General features: G+C 37.6%; 2 protein-coding genes and 1 long non-coding RNA gene across 4 annotated transcripts; all 3 read right to left on the minus strand.

The window, feature by feature from the left end:
• Positions 1-1,538: 1,538 nt before the first annotated feature.
• On the minus strand, positions 1,539-2,673 carry LOC107819185 (uncharacterized). Its single transcript, XR_001655647.2, has 2 exons — positions 2,242-2,673; positions 1,539-1,871 (listed from the first exon to the last, which is right to left on the minus strand). It is a non-coding gene; the product is annotated as an uncharacterized LOC107819185 (long non-coding RNA).
• A 1,003-nt stretch (positions 2,674-3,676) lies between these two features.
• LOC107819184 (uncharacterized) lies at positions 3,677-8,575 on the minus strand. Of its 2 annotated transcripts, none has more exons than XM_016645273.2 (6): positions 8,435-8,575; positions 8,251-8,356; positions 6,129-6,385; positions 5,321-5,408; positions 4,127-4,193; positions 3,677-3,999 (listed from the first exon to the last, which is right to left on the minus strand). In XM_016645273.2, the coding sequence occupies exons 2-6, from the start codon at positions 8,316-8,318 to the stop codon at positions 3,946-3,948; spliced, it is 534 nt and encodes a 177-aa protein (XP_016500759.1). In that variant the 5' UTR covers positions 8,319-8,356; positions 8,435-8,575; the 3' UTR covers positions 3,677-3,945. The 2 variants fall into 2 exon arrangements, with proteins under 2 accessions (XP_016500759.1, XP_016500760.1); XM_016645274.2 differs by having other exon boundaries at positions 6,129-6,390.
• A 14,693-nt stretch (positions 8,576-23,268) lies between these two features.
• On the minus strand, positions 23,269-24,104 carry LOC107819186 (uncharacterized). Its single transcript, XM_016645277.2, has 2 exons — positions 23,770-24,104; positions 23,269-23,686 (listed from the first exon to the last, which is right to left on the minus strand). Exons 1-2 carry the CDS (start codon positions 23,954-23,956, stop codon positions 23,487-23,489), a joined length of 387 nt encoding a protein of 128 aa, XP_016500763.1. The 5' UTR covers positions 23,957-24,104; the 3' UTR covers positions 23,269-23,486.
• Between the last annotated feature and the right edge of the window lie 752 nt (positions 24,105-24,856).

The raw sequence follows: 24,856 nt of genomic DNA on the forward strand, positions 1-24,856 counted from the left end.
AAGTAAAACATATAAATTGAAACGGTTGGAGTAGTAGGTTCCTTACCATTTTTACATGTTAGCGGTTACTATGCTTGTTAGTCCCGCCAATATTGCTGTATTTGTAAATAATAATTCTGCAAAATATAAGTTAACGTAATGAAACAGTAATTAATTCGAGCCCACTGAATTCACAGTGTTTCCTTAAGGAATTTAATCCCTCCTAGTACCCAAGGTAATGGATTATTTCCTCCCAGGATAGAACGAATCACACACTAGTGTAGCGGTACTTCAAACCCCAGTGTTTCAGCGAACACAAAGTTCGGTAGCAAATCACACTTACAGTTGCTTTGTTTGAAGTTAAAACAATGCAGAACGAAGGAGTAGAAACTCTGAAAATCGTATGGAAATGCTGAGAGGAAGGAGTGCAATGTATAGCCAAATCTGTTGAGCGATTTGTGTCTTGTGTATTGTGTGTTGTGTGTCTTTCTTCAACAACTGCTGCACATATATATAGCAGCCAGTGTTGAAGAAGAACAATCGTTCCAAAAATCCAAATCCGTAGCCGTAGCCGAAGCCGAGCCGAGCGACGACGGCGGCGCGAGGCTTGCTTTCTTCTTAACTCTTTAAGAGCTACAAGAAGAGCAATTATATATATACCCACCAAAAATCTTTTCCTCTTCATATATGTGACAATGTCTCATTGTCAAGAGGGGGAAACTTAAAATTTTACTCAAAATTTTATTTTCCCTCAATTTCCCATTCACCCTAATTTTAAGACTATTTCATCTTAAAAACAAAACCTCAACAATGCTTACCGTAAGGAGTTTCTTATAATTAATTTATAGATGACACGATTGTATAAATATTTATTATGTCGCCTCCAGTGCATTTTACTTGAACTTTATATAATATATAGAAGTCTCTGCACCAGATTTGAGGACTAGTACAGCTTGTCAACTTCAGTAGCAACATTTCTTGCAAATGAAAGTATTTAGATAGAATAAAGACAGCTGATTCAAGTTTGACCTTTTACAAGAACAGCTCGAAATTTGATTAAGCAGCAAGCACAATAGCTTTTTTCTCTGTTCTAAAACAAACCCCACAGTCACAAAGCAAAAAATGTAGATCTTTTTGTTATTTTATTTTTGTTCCTTTATGAAGAAACAATTAAATAAATAAGCCCCTCAACCCCTATCTCTCTCTCCCCGTGCACTAAAGTTGATCAAGCATATTCCAGTGATAATAGCTAACTCTATTTTGATATTGGAGCAATGTTGAATAATAATACTAGTGATAGTGATATAGAACATTAATCTAAACTGAAAAGCTGGTAGTTCCCCCCTCCACTACTTAACTTATCATTCTAATTTATTTCTGATCTTTTTAAATTCTATGATAGCGACATAGACATTAATAATTGGATGCTGAATTTAATTTTTGTACATATATTTAGCTAGATTTCTTAATACAAATACAGTGTTTGAACTAAAACTGCATATTAGGCAAAGCTACATAGTTAGAAGGGTAGTCAATTGAAAAATTATACCGTGTATATAGGTAAAGTATTAGATTTTAAAAATATATAACATATATTGAATACTTTTTATCGAGAATTGTTTTCACTTCTTTCAAGTTTAAACGGGAAATTTCTGACTTCGCTATTGTCGGTTGAACCCATATGTAACCTTCTAGCTCCGCCCCTGGTCAAAAAAGCTCATCTCTGCAACTGCATTTCCATGAAAGAAGATAATAGTTGTCATCTTTTTCATCAGTACTCCTCTGCTGGCGAGGTGGGATGGCTAGAGTTGCCCTACATGGCTGGCAATTCATGCACTTGTTTACACAATCTGGTGGCTTTGACCCCATCACCATTTTCCTTGACATTCCCACTGAAACAAATACAAAAGTTAAATCAAAGAGAAAAAAAAAACAAATGAAAAATCTCTCATCATCTGTGTTAGTTTTTTCCTCTACAATTGAAACAAGAATTAAATTTCAGCAAAAAGTTAACTTGTGACTTCACCTGATTCAGAAGGTTGAAATGTAAGAGACAGTAAAAGAATCAATGTTACTACAATCTTCAGACAAAACGTGCATGTATTTGAAAGAGCCATTAGTTTGCTAATGGCTTTGTCCCAAAGTTTTAGGCCAAAGAACGAATTGAAAGACGGGACTTTTTCTATTAAAGATCTATACAGTGCAGGGGATGAGCAAAGAACTACAAGCAGTGAGTGGTATTTATGAATAGAAAAGGCTTACTACTGTTTCCGGAAGAAGGGACAATAGGCTGATACCAAAAGCTTCTTCACCAATCACTTGACATTTCACATTGAAACTTCAACTCTGAAATTTTCTGTGCCTCTATCTGGGAATTGCTGCAGGTTACAACGCATCTCAGTTGACTGTTTGACAATTTTGCTTACATCAAAGTCCAAACTTGATTGTTCCAATATCAAAATGTAAAGTTTTTCAACAGGTCATTCTGATCAGTCAAATCAATTAATCAAATGGTTTGCTTTCCTTATTTTTGAGGTAACGACAATTGTCAATGTGCCTTTAGAAATGAAATTGATGATAATGGAAAATGGAAATCAAGCTAAGCAAATATTTATCCCATTTTTAAAACTTCGTAACTTAGATATATATGCCTTTCAATTTGCTTGGCCCATTGCTTTAGGTACACTTTTGTTACTGTCACCTAAAGGACTAGGACAGGCAGAGGAAAGCCTCTCACTTATTTAGTTTACTCTGGAAACGACTCTGCACGTTGAGTGATAGTACAACATAGAACCCAATAAACAAACTTAGAAAAATTGAGATTCACTTAGTAAAAAGAAACTTTTTTTTTCCTGTTAACAAATATGATCAAGATTGAGTACACCAACAGAACCCACTGTCTTTTCACTGTTGTTTAGGCTAGCTGCTTCAGGGTGCTGTCCTCCATAAATCCAAATATTAAAGTGGCATCTGATATGACATCACATAGACATATTCCTGTCCTTAACTGCAAGAAATCTTGGAGTTTAACTTGACGATTCTATTCGTTATGTTAAGTCATTCAGAGTTTCCATTCTCGAGTTGAAGCTACACTACCTCACTAGGTTACCAATCAAAAACTAATTACTGGGATCCTTCAATTTTGAGTAAAATGTGTCCAACTCATCTTCACCAATCACAGGTAAAGCTATTTTAATTTTACCATAATGTAATAGGGCACTTACTTTATGAAAGTTAACAATATACTTCGCAGAAATTTAAACGCATTTCGATATTATTTATCGAACTTTATCACTGTTCCACATCTATTTTAAATCTGAAGACGGAAGGAACAATCAAACCAATATAGAAGACAAGGTTGACGAATAACCATTTAGTAGTAATGCCTCTGAGTTGTCGCTGGCCCGATGCTTGGAACAGGAAATGATACGTGCTCGGTTTCTGTTATAAAACTAAACTAATAAAGCTTTTACAAGTCATTTTCGTCAGACACAAAGAAGAAAATAAAACAAAGAAATCAAATCATTATTCCCTCTGGTTGAAAGGATGATCACACGGAATTTAAAGTTGCTTAATTTGGAGAGACTTTGAAGATAAACTTCATATGCTATAGGTGGAAGGTAGCACGTCATGATCGATGAAATTAATAGAGTATTACTTTGCGAGAGTTTCTTGTAATACAAATTAGGTCGGCTTAAATGTGGAATTTCCTCTTCTTTTCCCTTAATCGAATTAATAGAGCATAAGAAATAAACATCCGCTGCCAAAACCAGAAGAGTCATCAATTTTTACAAATGTGGACAACTTTCCAAGCACAAGAGTTCCGTTTAAATGTAAACCGAGTATATTACATCTCATTTACAAAACACCCCACCAAGTAACCTCTTCGTCACGAACCAAAGCAAGTTTAGTCATCCTAACAAGCCCTACTCCTTTGATTTATGCGCAGCCATCGTTTGCAACATCTCAATCATACATTCCTTCCTGCTCCCAAACATCCACAAGAAAATCTACCATTTCCTGCCCGTTTTGTATGAGCGGATAACAGTTAAACAAAGCACATGTTTTTATAACAGTGGGAAAGTTAAATAAAGCACAGTATGAGAAGCATTCAATACATTTAAGCTTTTTTGTCAAGAGGACTTACAGCAAGTGGAATAGGCTTGGGAAATGGCTTGTTGCTTCCCAGCAGACTATCATAGGTAGCATTCCAACTGCAAAACCAAATTTTCTTTCAAAGTAAGATCCATCAATAGAAAAAATGTACTTGAGCAGAGAACAAAAATGTCCAAGCATGATTATTCTTTTAAAATCAACACTAAACATCTGGATATCCTACTCGCGCAAATCATTGACAAACATCATCCTCGCTGCCTTACCTCTTTCAGTTTTGAATCTTAAGGTAGGACCACCCTAGAAAAGCAAATTTTGACCTTTCTATACAACTTTAAAGGGAAAATCTATAGCCAATACATAGCAATCAGTTATGACACAGAAGATGATAATAGTATTATGCGGTTAAACAATTCAAGATATTTAGCCGAGGCCAAAGAGCCTTCCCTAAACTCCAATGTGTGCTATATTCACATGGGATATAAATTATCTCTAAGGAGCTTTAAGCAGTTTGATTTTTAAAACTTGCTATGACATGACTCAATTAAACAAGGTTATTAAACCAAAGAGGTGTTTGCCCCAACTAATAGACTGTTGAATATGCTCGCTCCAACTAATAGACTGTTGAATATGCTCCTTAGTGTAAAACTTTACAGCTAACATCAATACTATCAGAACATGTTGGGCCTTCTTTTGCTTGGATCTAGTGTTTGTGAGTTTAAGAGAGAAGATATTGTGAAATGTCGTACACTTGCCATACCAGAGGTATAGAATGCTACATTTTATTATCACAATTCAGAAACTCAATTAATTAGAGAATCACCCATGCCAAAAGAATTGCATCTAGTCTAGTCTAATAAGAAACATAGCTTTCATTGAGTAAAGAAAAGAAGAATTCACTATTGGATCCTCCGGCCGTGTGGAAATCAAAAGTATTAGTTTTTAATTGAATTCCGCAAATAGATCGATGGGGAAAATTAAACTCCAATTTTCTACATCTAGCTGCCGCGCAGCACAGTTTTTCAACTAAGTTGCAGCCTAACACCATGTATGATTTAGTTCTTCGTTTTTTATCAAAGAACCGAAAAAGGCACAGTGACAACAACACATACCTCAGTTGTTTAATAAGAACCTAAAACTTGAAGTACTAGGTCATTTTCAGTCATTTGATGTAAGACAGTGCAGGGTTCTCAACACATCAGATAGTACGGTAAAATTATAACTTTACCTTAATTTGGGTTCAAGCAGCTGTTTTGGTTTCTCGGGAATTTTATGTCCAACCCATTGCTGTCTGGTTTGGCTCCAGAGAAGGACTCCTAACAGAATAGAACTAGCTGCATAAGATAACTCATAGAAATAGATATACAAAAGATGATGACAAGGACCAGAAAAACAAGGGAAAGATTCCACAAATCAAAAAATATATTTAATCAAAACCTATTGGCTAATTAAACTTAGGACCTTTACACAGACACAGAGAGCAATCTTCAAGAACTTTTAACATTACGGAGGGGAATTAGGAGGAATTATCTGGAGCATCCACATCCTAGAGAATTGATATTTGATAAAAGTTTAAAAGTATTTCTCTTATATCGAAAGTGATTTAGGCTCCAGAGAAGCTTGAGAACAAATACCTACTAGGTCTGTCAATTACAGTGACTTTCTCGTCCCATATTTGCTCGCTAAGCATTATGATTCGTTTTCAAGACTACCAAATCACTAGGAGCAAGAAAGGGAACATTTTGAGAAGAACTAATCAGTCGATACGATCCATGGCTGACAACAGGTCCACATCCGTCTAGAAAGGGAAGGAGAAGGACCAGGGAACAAAGGAAAGAAAGAAACTATGGCTGAGGCATGAATACTGCTTTATCCATCTAAAGTTCAGATTTGACAAACTGAGATCTCTTATGTTGGTCATGTTGAGTAAAAGAGTTTTCAATGAAAGCATAGTGGTTTGTATAAAAAACAAGGTAACGGAAAAAAGGTATGAAATGGTATTAAGGTAAGTGAGCAAGAGAAGATTCAATACCTACCATGATTTACAAATTCGGAATGTTCGTTCGTATTTGCAGCGCCATGAGCATCATGTGCCTGGGTAGATGTACTAATTGACGAGATGCTTCCTCGTGACTGAGCGGCACTGTTGCTCTCCATGTCACACGTGCTGGTTGTCCAAAAATCCTTTGAAAGTTTAGCTTTATGGACTACCTGATCTAGATATTCCTGCCCATTCAATGGCTCATGAACTGAGGAAGTTAATTTGGTTTTACTATCGGATCCCAAACAACCACTGCTCTGTTACAAATGACATTTGCTTCTGTAAGAAATATTTAGAATACACAAACCAGTAAATAGTGCATAATACAGAGGTCTACAGTCAGTTAATTCAAAAGTAATTTCTGTGCTACATAAATATTGGAAAGCATGAAAAAAGCAATAGGGCAAGGAGGAAACAACTTTTACACCTCATCAAGATTGACTCTTCTGGAGATCATGAAAACCATATCGACCTGTGTTTGTTTTTTTTTTTTTGAGATGAAAACCACATCGACCTGTGTTCTCAATGAGGTTTTGAGGCGATACTACTATATACACAATTTGAAATATCAAGTTTATTTACTTATCTTTGATAAGCTACAAATTCATGGAGGTTTATACGGATGGTGAGATTGGGATTTTGGACTATCTGATGACAAAAGCAGAGTACCACTTGTATAGTTTCTTCCGTCATCATACAGACTGGATTCGAGCACATAACAGCATGATTTATGTTTGATTACCTATTGAGGAAAATAACTTAGAGACCTACATTTTGCAGTAGCTAGTTTTTATAACTGCTCCAAACTTCTAGGCTACATCAGCAAAGACAAGTGAACTGCAATTTTTGCATCTAAAAACATGTTGTGGAAAAGTACTTTCTCGAAGAATCAAATTTAATGTATAAAGTTGTTCCGCCGTCCTCCTTTACCACCTTTCGGTCACCACTACCCAATTACTTCATAAAGAAATTTAAACATCAAGAACCAAAAAAGTTAGAAAACACATAAGTTCTCACGAATCTGAACAAATTAAACACTTTCCTAGTGAACTGATTTTATCACTATTCAAAGTTACACACTTTCAATCAAGTATACCTCAAACCACCAAATGGATGGGTTCACTCCACCCTTAACCAGAGGTCTCTGGTTCGAGACCTCGGAATGGAGAAACCTTGGCAGGAAGGACTTAACACTGGGCCCTACACTTAGATTGGTCAAGCCAGTGGGTTCCAGATACCAGGTGGCTAAACCCCCCAAAACAATGCCTCAATTAATTAGTTGGATTAACTAGATAAATCCTCTATATCCAATTTATACAGGTTCATTTCAGATGATTGACATATATACATTATTTTTAAGCTGACTTTCAACCTATCACAACCATTACAACAACAACAACAACAACAACAACAACAACCCAGTGGAATCCAACAAGTGGGGTCTGGGGAGGGTAGTGTGTACGCAGACCTTACCCCTACTTTGGAGGAGTAGAGAGGATGTTTCCGATATTTATAGATAGACTTTGAGATGCTTGAATAGTTGCAGCCTAGCCTTTTCGTTAACTGGATTTCCTACCTCCACTGTTAATAAGTGGCGGCAAGACTCGAATCCTGGACCTCTGACCATCTAGGTCACCAAGTACTCTTATTTTTCAGGGAGTCGGAGACGATCGAAGAGGCAGCAAAATAGGAACTTTCGATCAGGGAGAGCTCTTTTTCCCCTTTCCTGACTGCAATCGTAAGATCAAGATCAGAAATTTCAGGGTTACTTTCACTCTCTTCATCTTGAGGCATATTAACATTTCCCAATTCAAGGGAAAGATCGCCCGTTCAAACTCTTCTGTCCATCCCATCTAAAACCCTTGAATCAGTGAATCCGGGGACAAAGACCTAGTCCCTGCTTTATTTAAACAGCTAAGATAAGGTCTAAGACCGGCTCTTCTTTTCCACCCTCGGCTCATGAGGATCTATCACAACCATTAGTGTTCAAAAATTCTATAATCCTTTCTTCAAAACTAAATTATCCTCAAATGCCTAAATAAAGAAGCCCTAATTAACTAAACAGCGTAAAAACCGACAAAAATCCACAATAATGATGGAGATCAAAAGTATATTACCCCATGCATGCAATGAATTGGAGGAACCGAGCTGAAATAGATCCGATTAGAAACAATGCTGCTCTCATAAACACCGAGCCCACGAAGATATACGTATTCACAGGGTCTGCAATGAACAAGCCCAAAATTTAATGAATCCTGGTACAAATCGAAGGAGAGAAAGAGATAAAGAGGAATGAAATACCTTAGAGTTAAAGTCAGAGCAATCTCCCTCTGGAGAAACCCCTCCAGAAATGGAATCGGTGTCCGAGCGGTGAAGAATTGCGTTTTCAATCAATCATCAGATGGCTATTTCACGCTGCTTCTCTACTATTTTTATTATTATTAAATAAATGAGAGTAGCCCAATGATCAGCATGGATTTAACATTTTATTTTTTTGGGTCCCATGTAGACCCATATGGATAATTGCAATTTTGATCCATTAGTTGTTGGTAAATTTCAATTTTGATCCATGTAATATTTCGCCAACTATAATCACACCCTTGGGCGCGACACTTTCTCGAATCTTGCATAAATACGTGGTACTTTATGCACCGGGATGTATTTTTATAAAGTTGAATTAACTATACGTAGCTTATTTTTGAATTGTATTATTCTCAAATATGGTATAACTGAACAAATATGGTATCACACTTTGGTAATAGAATAATTTAGCAGATAACAATTTGTTATTTTTGTGAAGATTATCTAGTAGAATGATCAGAAGTGCACATTTTTAGTAATTGAGGATTGTGTTAACCATATATCACAACAATCAAATCCATAATTTATCGATATGTGAGGGATTAAAAGCACAAATATCCCTTTATTTTAAGAACTTCTTATGAGGTTTTTTAGATCAGTTTACATATGCTTTAACTACTTAATCATCCTTTGAGTATGTATTTTACTAGCATTTGGAATTTGTATCACTTTATCGTCTATTATACAGTAATTAGTAGTTTGGTATTTTTCAAGTATATATGTTACTCCTATATCTTTAATCATTGACTTGTATATATGTGGTAGAGTTGCTTATTAATGTTGACAAGTGATTTTTACGAAGTGTCTTTCTTCCTTCTTATTCTTTTATAGGTGACTTTCCTTGAATTGAATGATAGAGTACTAGTGGCTGAAGTTGCCAATTTCCTTAATATAGTACATGTGAAGTCGTAATGAAATTTCAAGATGTCTGTACATCTTTCAACTGTTCCAATCTTATGCTTATCAACTAAATTGATTCATTATAAAACTGTGAACCCTAATCCTTTTAAGAACATATAACCTTGTGGTTTAATACCCAAAAATTCAACAAAGCATCACTCTTTAGTCTTCTCATTATTATTGGTAAGGTAATTTCACTTAGATCGCTGGGCACTTCACATTATTTAATTTTATCGTAAATAGAGGCAAATACTTGATTTTAAATTAACAAATGTAACGTATTATTTTGTCCGCTAAACGTTTCTAGTATACAATTTTAACTATATTAATGGATATATTCAACTATATGCATGTCCAGCTATATTAATGGATATCTAGGATCTACTAGTGTTCAATTTATCCTTTGTTGATATACCAATTCACGTTGTGCAGAAACCATGAACAGATACTCAACATACATTTCTTTGGGTTTTCTATCTTTCGTTATTGGGGTTGGGAGTAAGGGTAAACTTTTTCTTATCTTTGCATGCCAAGGATAAGAATAAAAAGGCGATGACCTATATATAATAGCTAAGAGGCCTAATACCTGTACAAGGTCAAATTTTTATTTTGCAGGTAAATGTGTATATATTTTTAGACAATATCTTGTTTCCTACTAGTAACATCTATCTCCTCCATTCAATTTGGCACCATTTTGGTTCTTAGGATTTAAGGGTTGATTACATTTTCTCTCTCTAGAAAAATTTCTCTCGCCTCTCACTAAACAAGATAAGTGTGATGACCCGCCACGTCACCATGCCACATAGATACCATTTGGCATATATTAATGCCATGTGGAAGCTTACATAGGAAGAAGGCTAGCATTTGTGAGAAGATTCTAGAGAAGTATGGACATTTTCTTTGGAAGACCCTAGATCCCTATGGATTTGCTAGGAAAGTCCTTGGAATCTTCTAGGTTTGTAGAGAGTTCTAGAGAAAGCCCTTATCTTGTAAATATTAAGGACTTGTGTAACAATTAATATTTACATACTAGCCCCTAGGAGACTGGCATATAAAGGGGGTCATTCATTTGTAATTCACCAAGCAAACAATTCAAGTTCTCTCCAATACAAAGCTTCCTTTAACAATTCTCTTGTGTTCTTTCTACCATTCTCTTAGCGATCTTGAGTGTGGTAAGGCTGACTTGGCATAGCAAAAACGTAAACAAGTTGTGCAAGATCGTGAGCGAGTTGTCAAGTACCACACATGTACTTAGTTAACAACTAAGGACATGACAATGTGGTATCATAGCAAAGGTTGCAACTAAGAGAATGTCGAACGACAGAGAAATTAACGCTGCCAACACCCAAGCCAACGTCATCCAAGATGCTGCTGGCAAGAGTGGTCGTAACAAAAAGAGGAATGCCACCAACAAGGGCCAGGAGGTGCCACCCGAGGTTGTGTCAAACTTATGGCTTACATCCCAAGATCCATCTGCCACTGAGGCGAGCGAGGATGAAGTAGAGGTCCTGCTCGAGGACGTCTCACTCGGTAAAGAGTGGGTGATGAAGATGAACACGGGGATGGACGCCGTGGAAATCTTTGGCCAACTCGTGGGGAAGGTGGAAGGCACCCTTAGCGTTCTTGAGGGGCACACTCTTGACGAGATTGAGATTATCCGAAATGACTTGGAGGGACGTACACAGACCGAGATGGAACTAAGGCAAACCATCACTGCCTTAGAGTGCATACTCATGGAGGCTTTGAGTACTATCGATGCTATAAAGGCAAAGATAGAGTCACTCAAGGAGCATGTCAATGCTGGCGTGACCAAGTCAGCCAGCAATATTGTGGTGACGAGGGAGGCCAAGATCGAGGCTCCCAAACCCCTGGTGTTCAAAGGTGTTTGTGATGCATAAGAAGTGGAAAACTTCCTTTGGCACTTGGAGAACTACTTCAGGCACGGCAAAGTGAGAGACGACGAGGCCATGATCAACACTGCAGTGTTGTACCTCTCAGAGACTTCCATATTATGGTGGAGAAGGAAGATGGCAGACGTGGATAAAGGTATATGTACTATTAGCAGGTGGGATCAGTTCAAAGTCGAGTTCAAGTGACAGTTCTTTCCAAAAAATGTCTTGTACGAGGTGAGGCGCAAGCTTAGGGAGTTGAAGCAAACAAGGAGCATACGTATCTATGTCAAGGAGTTCACTACCCTTATGCTTCAAATCCCCAACCTGACCAATGATGACTTGTTGTTCCACTACATGGACGGGTTGCAAAATTAGGCTAAGCAGGAGTTGCAACTCCGGCAAGTCGCAGATATAGACCAAGCCATAGTGGAGGTCAAATTATTGATGGATTTCAGGCATGACAAGCACGACAAAGGCAAAGGCAAAGAATCAAAGTTTAACAATGCCAAAGGTGGGGGAGACCGTGGCAAAGGCAAGGAAATACAACAACAATACTACAAGACTCAAGATTCCAAAAAGTCGAGTGGCCGTCAGGGCTACGCCTAGAAGAAGGCGCAGGCCGAGAAGAAGGGTTGTTACATATGCAGAGGGCCGCACAACTTCAGGAATTGACCAGACCTAAAGAGCCTCATCGCCATGGTCCGTGAATAGAAGGAGCATCCGCAAGGAGAGAGTTCGGGAATCGCACAGTTGGGAATGATCGGATTATGTGGTGCTGTCACGAAGCAATCTATCCGACCTACCGAGAATTGCAATCAGTACGTGGATCTCACCATCAACAACAAGCCTACTCGTGCAATGGTGGATACTGGAGCAACTCATAATTTTATGACTAAGGCTGTCACAAAGAGACTAGAATTGAAGCTTGATCGAACCAACTCTCGCGTCAAGACCTTGAATGCCGAGGTACAGAATGCTCGTGGGGTACCTAATAGAGTTGGTGTCAAATTGGGAAAGAAAGGTATGACAAACTTTAGCGTAACCGCTATGGATATCTTTGACATCATATTGGGGCAAGAGTTATTTAGACATTGTCATACTTTGATCGACCCTTACCTCCATCTTCTCTTGGTTATGGAGCGTGAAGGATCTTGCATGGTACCTACAGTGACTATGCCACACGGACAGAGCCAAGCACAACTTTCAGCTATGCAGGTTGTCAAGGGGATCAAGAAGGGGGAGCCGACGTTCATGGCAACCATCGCAAGTCTGGAGGAAGACAAGAATTTTCAAGAGACTCTGCTGCCTTGCATAGAGAAGTTGCTTGAGCAAAACAAAGATGTCATGCTCGAGGAGGTGCCTAAGCACTTGCCACCTAGGCGAGAGGTGGATCACAAGATTGAGTTGGAGCCAAGGGCTAAGCCACCCGCATTTTCCCCATATCGTAAGGCATCGCCCGAGCTAAAGGAGCTCAGGAAACAATTGAAAGAGCTGCTAGATGCTGGTCATATTCGCCCATCAAAGGCACCTTTCAGCACACCAGTATTGTTCGAGAAGAAGAAGGATGAATCGTTGTGCTTGTGCATAGCCTACCGAGCACTTAATAAGGTCATAGTGAAGAATAAGTACCCAATACCGCTCATTGCTGACTTGTTCGATAAACTTGGGCAAGCCAAGTACTTTACCAAGGTGGATCTTAGCAAGGACTACTACTAGGTTCACATTGCAGAAGTGATGAGCCGAAGACAACATGTGTGACGAGATATGGAGCTTTTGAGTGGTTGGTGATGCCCTTCGGCTTAACCAATGCATCAGCCACATTTTGCACCCTTATGAACAAGATTTTCCATCCCTACCTTGATCAATTCGTGGTATTCTACCTAGACGACATAGTCATCTACATCAACACATTGGAGGAGCATATGGAGCACTTAAGGAAGGTTTTACAAATCTATACATCAAGAGGGAGAAATGCGAGTTTGCACAATTAAAGGTGCACTTCTTAGGACATGTTATTAGCAATGGCGAGCTACGCATGGACGAGGCTAAGGTACGTGTTATCTAGGAGTGGGAGGCACCTATAAAGGTAACTGAGTTGAGATCTTTCCTTGGCCTTGTTAACTACTATCATCGGTTCATCAGTGGCTACTCAGCAAAAGCCGCACCATTGACTGAGTTGCTAAAGAAGAACAAGCCATGGGTTTTGATGGAGCACTGTCAAAAGGCGTTTGAAGGCCTTAAGGCAGCTGTAACAGAGGAGCTAGTCTTGGCACTACCTGACTTTGCCAAAAAATTTGAGGTGCACACAGATGCCTCAGACTTTGACATTAGGGGTGTCCTGATACAGGATAAGCATCCCATAGCGTTTGAGAGCCATAAGTTAAATGAGACGGAGCGTCGTTACATGGTGCAAGAGAAGGAAATGACTACCATTGTGCATTGCCTTCGTACATGGCGACATTATTTGCTCGGGTCGAGGTTCTTGGTCAAGACTGACAATGTGGCTACTAGCTACTTTCAGACGCAGAAGAAGCTCACACCAAAATAGGCTAGGTGGGATGATTTCTTGGCCGAGTTTGATTATGTGCTGAAGTACAAGCCGGGCAAAGGTGACGTTGTAGCCGATGCCTTGATCCGGAAAGCCGAGCTTGCTGCCATCACTTTAGCAAGTTGGGACATTCATGAGGCTATAAAAGAAGGCTTGCAGCATGATCCAGCAGCCAATCAGCTTATCGAGTTAGCCAACCAGGGCAAGACGAGACATTTTTGGGTAGAAGACAGCATATTGCTTACCACGGGTCGGCAGGTCTACGTGCCTACGTTTGAAGACATTAGACGGCGGATCATAAGGGAGAGTCATGGCACAATTTGGTCTGGTCATCCGGGCCAATATTGCACTAGGGCCTTGGTTGAGTCAGTCTACTATTGGCCACGCATGCGAGATGACATAGAATGTTATGTGCAAACTTGTCTTATCTGTCAGCAGGACAAGGTTGAGCAACAACCCGGAGGACTTTTGGAACCACTACTAGTCGCTGAGCGTCCATGGGAGAGCGTGACTATGGACTTTATCACTTGTCTACCGAAGTCTGATGGTTGTGGTACTATTATGGTGGTCGTGGATAGATATTCTAAATATGCCACCTTCATGCCCGCCTCACCAGGTTGCACTGCCAAGGAAGCCACCAATCTATTCTTTAAGAACGTGGTGAAGTATTGGGGCTTACTAAGGAATATTATCAGTGATCGAGACCCTCGATTTACTGGAAACTTTTGGAGAGAGTTATTCGACATACTTGGCACGAAACTACACTTTTCCACTAGTTTCCACCCACAGACGGATGGACAGACGGAACAGGACAATGCCTTACTGGAATACTACTTGAGGCATTATATAAGCGTGCATCAGAAAGATTGGGCAAGGTTCCTGGACATCGCCCAATTCTCTTATAACTTGCAGCGGAGTGAGTCCACGAGGCGGACACTATTTGAGCTAGTCACAGGCTAACAACCACAAACTCCTCATTCATGACCAGTTGCGTTTAAGGGAAAGAGTTTGGGGGCTTATCATATGGCCAAAGGATGTGAGGAGTAGCCTGACAATGCTAAGTCCTACTTGTATAAGGCAACTAACAATATGAAGAAGTTTGCAGACAGTAAGCGGCATCCCACGGACTATAGAATTGGGGACATGGTAACGGTGAAGTTTAACCCAAGACAGTTCAAGGCACTACGGGGCATGCATCAGAATCTGATTCGTAAGTATGAGGGTGCCATTTAAGATCGTCTCCAAGGTAGGCAATATCTCATACAAGCTTGACATGCCATCGTATCTTAAGATCTATCATGTCTTCCATGCCAGCATGCTTAAGCCATATCATGAATACAAGGATGATCGGAGTAGGAGCCAATCAAGTCGAGCGCCTATTACTATCACCGCCTCACATGACCGGGTGATTAAGGCTATTATTGATTACCAAGCCAGGTAAAAACAAGGACAGAAATCCACCGCAATGTTCCTCGTCCATAGGAAGGGGCAATCTCCGGAGGAGGCTACGTGGGAACGATATGGAGACTTATGGAAATTCAAAGATAAGATCCGAGAGTTTATGCAACAGCATTGCGCCGCAGTCATTGCAATATTAGGTTGGGGAGAATGTGATAACCCGCCATATCACCATGCCACATAGGCACCATTTGGCATATATTAATGCCATGTGGAAGCTTACATAGGAAGAAGGCTAGCATTTATGAGAAGATTCTAGAGAAGTATGGACATTTCCTTTGGAAGACCCTAGATCCCTATGGATTTGATAGGAAAGTCTTTCGAATCCGCTAGGTTTGTAAAGAGTTCTAAACAAAGCCCTTATCTTGTAAATATTAAGGACTTGTGTAATAATTAATATTTACATACCAGCCTCTAGGAGACTGGTATATAAAGGGGGCCATTCATTTGTAATTCACCAAGCAAAAAGTTCAAGTTCTCTCTAATACAAAGCTTCCTTTAACAATTCTCTTGTGTTCTTTCTACCATTCTCTTAGCGATCTTAAGTGTGGTAAGGCTGACTTGGCATAGCAAGAATGTGAGCAAGTTGTGCAAGATAGTGAACGAGTTGTCAAGTGCCACACGTGTACTTAGTTAATAATTAAGGACGTGACACAAGTCTATTATACTTGCTATAACCTTCTCCACTAGCTATGGATAATCTAAGCCAATTGCGCCAAATCCCACCCAAACCACCAGATATAGTATCAAAAACCACTAACACAGATCCATGTAAACCTGGTCCAAGCTTTAAAGATAAATTAATAGCGGGCGAGCATGGTACATTAATTAATGTACACCCCTTCATATGGAAACTATACATCACTGTCACAAGAAGAAAGTCCAATATCCTTAAATACAAATTCAATTGGAGGCAACCAAATCCACCTTTCGCTGGAAGAACAAGAGCGTATGTATCAACCATGAAAATTCTCAGTCATTATCAAACTCCATGGTAAAAGAATCCAACATCATCTTCTTAAAAGGAAAATACAAGAAATTTGGAAAATCCCGAAGAACTTCCCATTAATTGATCTAGGAGAAGACTACTATATTACTAAATTCAATTGTGAGGAACACATGTTTAAGGTACTCCACTATGGTCCATGGTTTATATTTGGTCACTTCCTATCAGTTCGGCAGTGGAAACCAAACTTTCTAGCAACGGAAGCTGATAGTTCACTAACAGTTGTATGGGTCCGTTTACCACAACTGCCAACTGAATTCTACGATGGTATTATACTGAAAAAAATTGGGAATACCATTGGCAGATTATTAAAAATTGATGCTTGTACATCTTCTAACCTAAGAGGTCGTTATGCAAGACTTTGCATAGAATTGCCATTAGAGGAACCTGTTATTCCTTTCATCCATATTGGAAGTCACAAGCAACATGTCCAATATGAGGGTGAGAATTTCTTATGTAAAAATTGTGGGAGGCTGGGTCATGTGACTGTAAAGTGACAAATTAAAAAGGCTACGCCACATGTGCCAATTACATTAACAAGCAGCACAACTCTCCAACCAAATGAATGCAACAATGTCCAGGAAATCAGTGGAGAAGTGTGTCAAGTGGTTAATTTTACCAAGAATAAGAGAACCAATCGGAGGGGGAATGAGGCAATCCAATAGCCAGGTATAATCACTAAACTTTCACATGGGATACTAGGTAAGTTTTCTACTCAATCTCTAATACCAGCAACAACATCCCTATTAATCAGAATAAGATCAAAACAAAGATCATCACTAATCATAGTGATCTTTCGACACAAGATCACGTTACTAGGGAAAACAAGTTTCTTGCCTTGGTTAATCCGCCTATGGACCTGGATAGAAAAGATATTTCAATTTCAAAAATGATTTTAGATTTAAAAGTTTCTGACGTGGCTTCTAATAACACTAATAATGACAACGTGTATTTCATGAAAGAGGCTAGTTTATCTAACATGCAAATGCCTAAGCTACTTACTGATGATAATAATGAGACAAAACTCGTTAAAAATACACTCCAACACAGTACAAAAGACCCGTTAATCCCTATGGTTAACCACTCTAATATCACCAATAATAACAATATTACATGCATAGAGGATGATGGTGTCCCACAACACCTGTCACAAGAACCTCTTGGTTGCACAATTGGCCAATAAAGACTAACACATACCTAGTCCTATTACTACACCAAATCCCTTTAAAATCTCATCATCTACAAGCAACCAAAGCATGCAAGTAGACTCAATTATTACCAGCCTATCTAATTCTCCTACTCAAATTCATTCCTCTTCTACCAAACTTATCCCCTATAGATAATATAAACCAGTATTCTGGTAATAACTATGCCAAGAATACTAATATCCTAAATGAGAAGATTCCGACTTGTACAAATTCTAAGACACCAACGAGCACACACAATGGCCAATCCACCACCAAACATGAACACTCAGACAGGGAACCAAACGATCTTCTTCATCCAACCCCTACCTCAAGACCACTAACCATTGTCTTGGATAGAGCAAGCTCTAATGGGCCATGAAATATCGTTCAACATGATCCTGGATGATCAGGAGACAATGATCATACTCCAAAATTCACACTTCCTAGCCCAACTAGTATCCGAGGGGATGCACATGCCCATGAGCAACTACCTCAATCATGTATGGTTGAACAACATTCTCCACCCACTAGCCCCTACAATGAATGCAAACCTAGCCCAGTCAATGAAGAACTAGTAGAATCTGCCTCCATACTTCAACCCGTTTGCAACCACAGAACATGGCAATGGACCTCCCTTTCTTTCCACCAGGGGAGATCTCGAACCTAAACCCAATCTTCATGCCATGGCCAGTAGCTCAAAACCATGCTCAGAACTAAGCCTATGCACCACCACCAGCAAACCATGCACCACCTCAAGCACCCCATCCCAATGTACCAGAACCAAAAGACCATCAAGTGGAGAATGCAGAAGAGATAAATTTTCTAGGATCAGAGGAAATAATAGAATTTTCAAGCCTAAACGAAGTAAAGGTGTATCTTTTCAGGGAAATGCAAGAGAAGAGGTACATTCTCAGTTGCCCCCAAGATTTGTACAAATGTTCAATGGATATAAGGCCACCACAGGATCCAATAGTGGGGATTCATGCAATGATAGTTGTTCCCTCACTAAGGAGGAACCCAGTATTCCATGCAAGTCTGCAGAATGGCTCAATCAACAACCAAGCAGAGATGATGTATCAACCAACTAATTTCATTATCTGAAACATGCAAGGTAGTAACAACGATAACTTTTGTGTTAATTTTAGAGAAATGGTTGATACACATAAACCATGCATGGTGGCATTATTGGAAACTCGTATGGAAAATCATGTTTCCCTCTTAAATGACTTTGCATTTTCGGAGATGATTGAGGTCCCAGTAGAGGGACAAGCTGGTGGAATGGTCATCTTGTGGGATTTTGGTATTGTGAAAGTTCACAATGTTAGGAGGAACCAACAAATCCATGCCACTATTGAGGTACTCCCTACTCATGCTACTTGGCTATTTTCCTCTATCTATGCTAGTACTAAACTAGATTAAAGACGTGAATTATGGCAAAACATAGAAAATATTCATAGAAATTATAAGGGGCCTTGGCTATTAGGGGGTGATTTTAATGACACCTTTAGTGTTAAGAACAAATTTGGAGGAAACCCCATTAGACGTAGCAACTCTTTATGGAATAGTATCAACAATTGTAACCTTATGGATTTAGGATATAAGGGATGCAAATATACTTGGTCTAGTCATAGAAAAAAATCTAAGGGCCTAATTAAGGAAAGGCTTGACAAATTTTTTGTTAATAATGATTGGTTGAATTTATTTCCTAAAGCAGTGGTTATACACCTCCTTAAGACTCATTCAGACCATAATCCCTTATTAATCCAACTCACCCCTAGGAATGTGAATTATAGTGGTAAACCCTTTAGATTGGAGACTATTTGGTGTAGACACCCTGACTTTATTAATATTATGAAGCAATGCTGGACTAGTAACGACCTGATTAATGCCCATAAAATCTATAAGGAGGAAGTTATCAAGTGGAAAAATAAGACTTTTGGGGATATTTTCAAAAAAAAAAAAGAAGGTTATTAGCTCGTCTAAATGGGATTCAATCTTCTCCTTCATACCAGAAGAGCATTTTCTTACAAGAATTAGAATCTCAATTACAACTAGAGTACAATAATATTCTTAAAATAGAACAAGATTATTGGAAACTCCGCTCTAGAATTTTTTGGCTTAATGATGGTGATGCCAACAATTTTTTTAATCACATAATGGCCTCTAACCGTAAACAACGTAATGCTATTATGTATTTCACAAATGATAGTGGCGAATGGATTTCAGATCCTAAATTAATCCTAGACCATACCTACACTTACTTTCAAAATGCTTTTAATACTTCCAAATCCATCACCCACAGATTTTCCATCCTGAAAGACCCCACATGCCATACCTCTTTAGATTTAACCATCCTTGATATGCCTTTATCAAACATCGAAATTACTAAGGCTATTTTTTCCTTTAAACTTTTTAAGGCTCCAGGTCCAGGTGGTATACATCCCTTTTTCTATCAAAAGTATTGGCACATTATTGGTGATTCAGTTATTAATTATTGTCATAATGTGCTTGAGACCCAAACCTTGCCATCAGGAACTAATGAAACCTATATATGCCTCATACCTATTTGCTAATGCAAACAATCTCAAAAATTTCAGGCCAATCAGTTTATGTAATACTTCTTATAAAATCATTACCAAGATTATTGCTAATATGCTCAAACTTTTCCTCCCATATCTTATAAGTCCACTCTAATCTATTTTTATTAAGAATAGAAGAGCTAGTGACAACGCTATTATTATCCAGAAAATTATGAATAATCTCCGTAGTTCAAAAAGTTTAAAGTTTGACATGTTGATAAAAATATACTTAGAGAAGTCTTTTGATAGACTAGAGTGGTCTTTTGTCTATAAGACTCTGAGATATTTCAAATTTTACCCTAAAATGACTAAATTAATCGTGCATTGTATTTGCACTAGCTCCATGGAGATCCTGGTAAATGGTTCTAGAACAAACTTCTTTAGTCCCAGTCGGGGTATACGCCAAGAAGATCCTATATCTCCATATATCTTTATCATTTATTTTGAATTACTCTCACATCTCATTAATCATCAAGTAGACATTATGCATTGGGACCCTATTAAAACAAAGAATTTGGGCTATCCATAAATTTTTTAAAATCAAAAATCATCTTCTCAAAAAATTATCCCTTGTCAATTACTTCTTATTTCACAAATCTTTTCGATATAAGACTTAGTCATGATTTTGATAAATACCTTGGCTTCTCAATCCTTAATCACAATTCAAAACCTAAAGATTTTCAATTTGTTTTAGACAAATTGCACACTAGACTATCCCATTGGAAATGTTTTTTTCCTAAATACGGCTGGAAGGACAACATTGGCCACAAGTACCTTAAGTGTTATTCCTACCCATTCCATGCAATATACATTGCTTCCCACCAAAATCCTAAAACAAATAGATAAAACCCAAAGAGGTTTTATCTGGGGATCCACCAACTCTTCTAGAAAATTATACCTTGTTAATTTGCAAACTGTCACAAAGGATAAAGTTGAGGGTTGTCTTGGTATCTGCTCAGCTGCATCCAAAAACATCGCCTTGCTAACAAGCCTCTCTTGGAGATTCTTGCAAAATCCTACTACCCCTTGGGTACAACTTAATTCTCTAAAATACTCCCTGAAAAAGTCAAAAATTAACACATTTTTTATTTGGAAGGCTATTCTTAAAGGCCGTAAAGTTTGTAATGAAGGCACATTATGGCACCCATGATTTAGCTCCAAAATGAATATTTGGTCATCTAAGTGGATTTACAACTCTAATACTCTTAGAAACTCTATTTATGGTCCTCTTAGTAGGGATGACCTAAATCTTTTCATAAAAAAACTTATTAAGCATGGTCAGTGGGACATCTCAAATATTTCTTTTGAATTACCTTCTACAATTATTAATAATATTGCTTTGACCCTAATACCTAATAATGACCTAAAAAAAGACATTATGAGTTGGGGCCCTAATATCAATGGGTTTTTTACTATAAAATCTTGTTACAAGCTTTTAAATCCTAATAACACTAATAACACTACCTTTAGCTGGATTTGGGACCTCCGTTGTCCTAACAAAATCAAATACTTCCTTTGACAATGCATGCATAAACGTATTCCTTGTCTAGCCTTGTTAGCACATATTGGCATTAATATTGATGCCATTTGCACGATTTGTAAGAAAAATGTGGAAGATATTCAATATATTTTTCTACATTGCCCAGCTACTATGCGCTTTTGGAACAATATGGACATTTTGACTTAGCCTATCGACAATAACTCTCACTGGCTGATCAACCTAAAAGACAGATTCATTCAGAATACTAGTCATTCTACAAGCTGGGAAACCATTTTTCCTCTCTCTATCTGGAACCTTTGGAAAAATAGGAATAACAACAACTTCAATAACTTAGACCTTGATTTTCATGCCTCAAAAGTTGTTCAACAAGCCTGGGAATTTAATTTCTTTACTGAAAAAAACCATTTTAAAGTTCATAATATCAAGATTGAGATTAAGTGGGATTGGTACAAGTAAATTAAACATAGATGGAGCTTTTTCAAAAACTACTATGGAAGCTGGACTAGGTGGAGTATTCAGAAATAGCAATGGAGACTGGATCCTTGATTTTCATAAATCATGCCATGCAGCATCAGTCATGCAAGCTGAATTAATGGCTTTACAAGAAGGACTAAAGCTTGCAAAAGAGATGAATTTCCCCAAGATGAAAATTGAAACAGACTCCACGAAAATCATCAAACTCATATATGATGACAACCAATATTTATCTAACACTATTCTTGACCGCAGGTTGTTAATGCAGCAGCCGAAGCTCTCAGCTCTGAGACATAACTTCAGAGAAAGAAATGAAGTAGCGCACCTCCTAGCAAAGGAAGTTGTTAAACACTTCATCCCAACTAAATATTTTTACCATGCTCGTCCTCCCCCTTTTGTTGATCTTGAATTAAACAGGAACAAGCAAGAAATCAGTAAAAGTATTAAGTATCTTCCTACTTTTGTTTGTAATAGCCTTGCCACTTTAGACAATAGTAATGTCCTCAGGGATTATGTATTGACTATGTAACCGTTTGTTTAATAATATAATCTCCATTTTACCTTTAAAAAAAAAACATCTATCTCCATAAAGATATACATATTTCTCGATATTTTACATATGTATTTGTAAAAATGGGTACAAACTTTGAAGATGTCATCGGCCGCTCAAGCATCTCAGTATGCGTTTAGAAATAAAACTTGTGATTTCCGAAGAAAAAAAATAGTATTTTGAAGTTAAGTTAATAAATGATATTTGAAATTATGTTTATACATACATTTTACTTGAAAAAATATTGCAGTTTTGTGAGGGGAAATCAATTTTTACTTGAAAACCACTCTTTCAAACTTGAAACTCATCTTCAAGAAAATTTTCAAAAGTTTAGTCCAATTTGAGAACCAAACAATGATTTGAAAATATTTTTTGGGAAAAAAAAATAAAGAAATCATGTCCAAACGCTCCCTAATTTCTTTCATCCTACAACTATAGATCATTCTGTCAACAAATCCAACTCTAGAAGAGTAGAAGTTGGACAATTAGATAAATTACAAGTGGTAGGTGATTCGACCTAACTCCAAAGGAGAACCCAAAATTGATGGTCTCCGACTACGTACTAACTAAGTAGTGTTAATCTCATCAGCAGAAAACAATCAAGTTAAGACTCTAGCGGAGCCAACATTTTCACAAAGTGGGCCAAAATATAGAGAAGTAAACTCACGAAAGTCAAGAATTGTAAATTTGTAATATATATACATAAAAAAATAATTTTACTTAATTACAATATAATTTTCCGAGTAACGAATGTATGATTAACAACCCTTGAGTACATATATGTGGCTCCGCCACTTAGATATTCTAAAATATGTTCATACATCAAGATTTACGATTAAATCAGGAGAGCCTGGGATTTCTTCTCTCAATTTGTCTCTGTTTTCCTTTTTTTAGTGATCAATAAGAGAACTCCATGCGATGCACCCGATCCTTGAGAATTCCAGTGTACAAAGCTCTACGATTCTCTGGCATACCACACGAATTACTTTGAGTTTTGCTATAATATTTCTTAAATACCCTTCTATACTCCTCGCCATTTCCATTTGAATCTTTCACATTAGCTGCAAAATGAACTCTCTTCTTTTTCTTCTTTTCACCTGTAATATATATGAGAAGTGTCACATGCAAACAGTGATAAAACAATCACCTAGTGTTCCAAGAAGCTGGGAGAAAATAGTACCTGAAGATAAACAAGACTTGAGTATATGTTTTCCATGTGGGGAATATTCTTGTTTGTTGTTTGTAAGTTCAAACTGAATAGTTGACAAATACTTTTCCCGAAGTAGATCAAAAAGAATAACAGTGCCAGCAGAGACAACCATTGCTGTTGCCAAGACCAAACCATTTGAGCCCATCAAGCTTGACATAATGGTAGAATTTAAGAAAGACGAGAATGAATGCTCAGCAGTGTAATTGACTTAAAAAGAGTTCAGCTGCACAAGATCTCTTATAATCGTTCAGTAATATGGAGATTGACGATTTTCGTATTAGCCGGCTCCAGCTAATTTGAAGTTGATGCACTACTACTTGTTGCCGTGAGTCGTTAAATGACAGAGTAGGTGGGAAGTCTGTATATGATCGTTACTCCTATATACACAATAAATAGTAGGATTGTTACTTGCAATGTGATGGAGTAGCCGCGTAGAACATACTTATACAATTATGTCACTTATTAAGGTCATTATTACTAATAAATTTCTTTGATAATCTTTGATTTATTAGTATAAATAGTAGCAACTAAACTGTTACGATAAGTTAAATTATATACTACTCCCTTCGATCCATAATAAGTGACTTTTTAGTTTTTGGCGCACCTCTTAAGAAAATACGAACTCCTTGAAGAAAAAAAGATGTATTCAGTAAATTATCCTTAATTAATTGTTATTTTGACACATTGAGATATGTAAATAAGAGCAAATTTTGGATTAAAAAAATTAATTCCTTCTTGATTATGTAAAAGAACATTTATTTTGGACCAAAATAAAAAGGCCAAAATATCACTTATTATGAACAGAAGGAAATAGTATAAAAGCACTTTATATGGATTAGATAATTTATCTTGATTTATAAATTTTGGGATTAAAAATTTATCTCGTGTTTGATCGGATATATTAGCTAAAGCCCGTATTATTTATATACAAAAGTCTTGGTAGAAGATGGAATAAGTTACTCATGTTATAGTCCTGATTTTATTTCCAAAATTATATAATTTGGGATATTTTGAACCAAACGACCCGTAGGCCTAGTGTAAAAAAGGAAAGTGGTGG

This window comes from Nicotiana tabacum, chromosome 22, assembly GCF_000715075.1.
Source record: "Nicotiana tabacum cultivar K326 chromosome 22, ASM71507v2, whole genome shotgun sequence".
In the NCBI taxonomy this organism is placed as follows: domain Eukaryota; kingdom Viridiplantae; phylum Streptophyta; class Magnoliopsida; order Solanales; family Solanaceae; genus Nicotiana; species Nicotiana tabacum.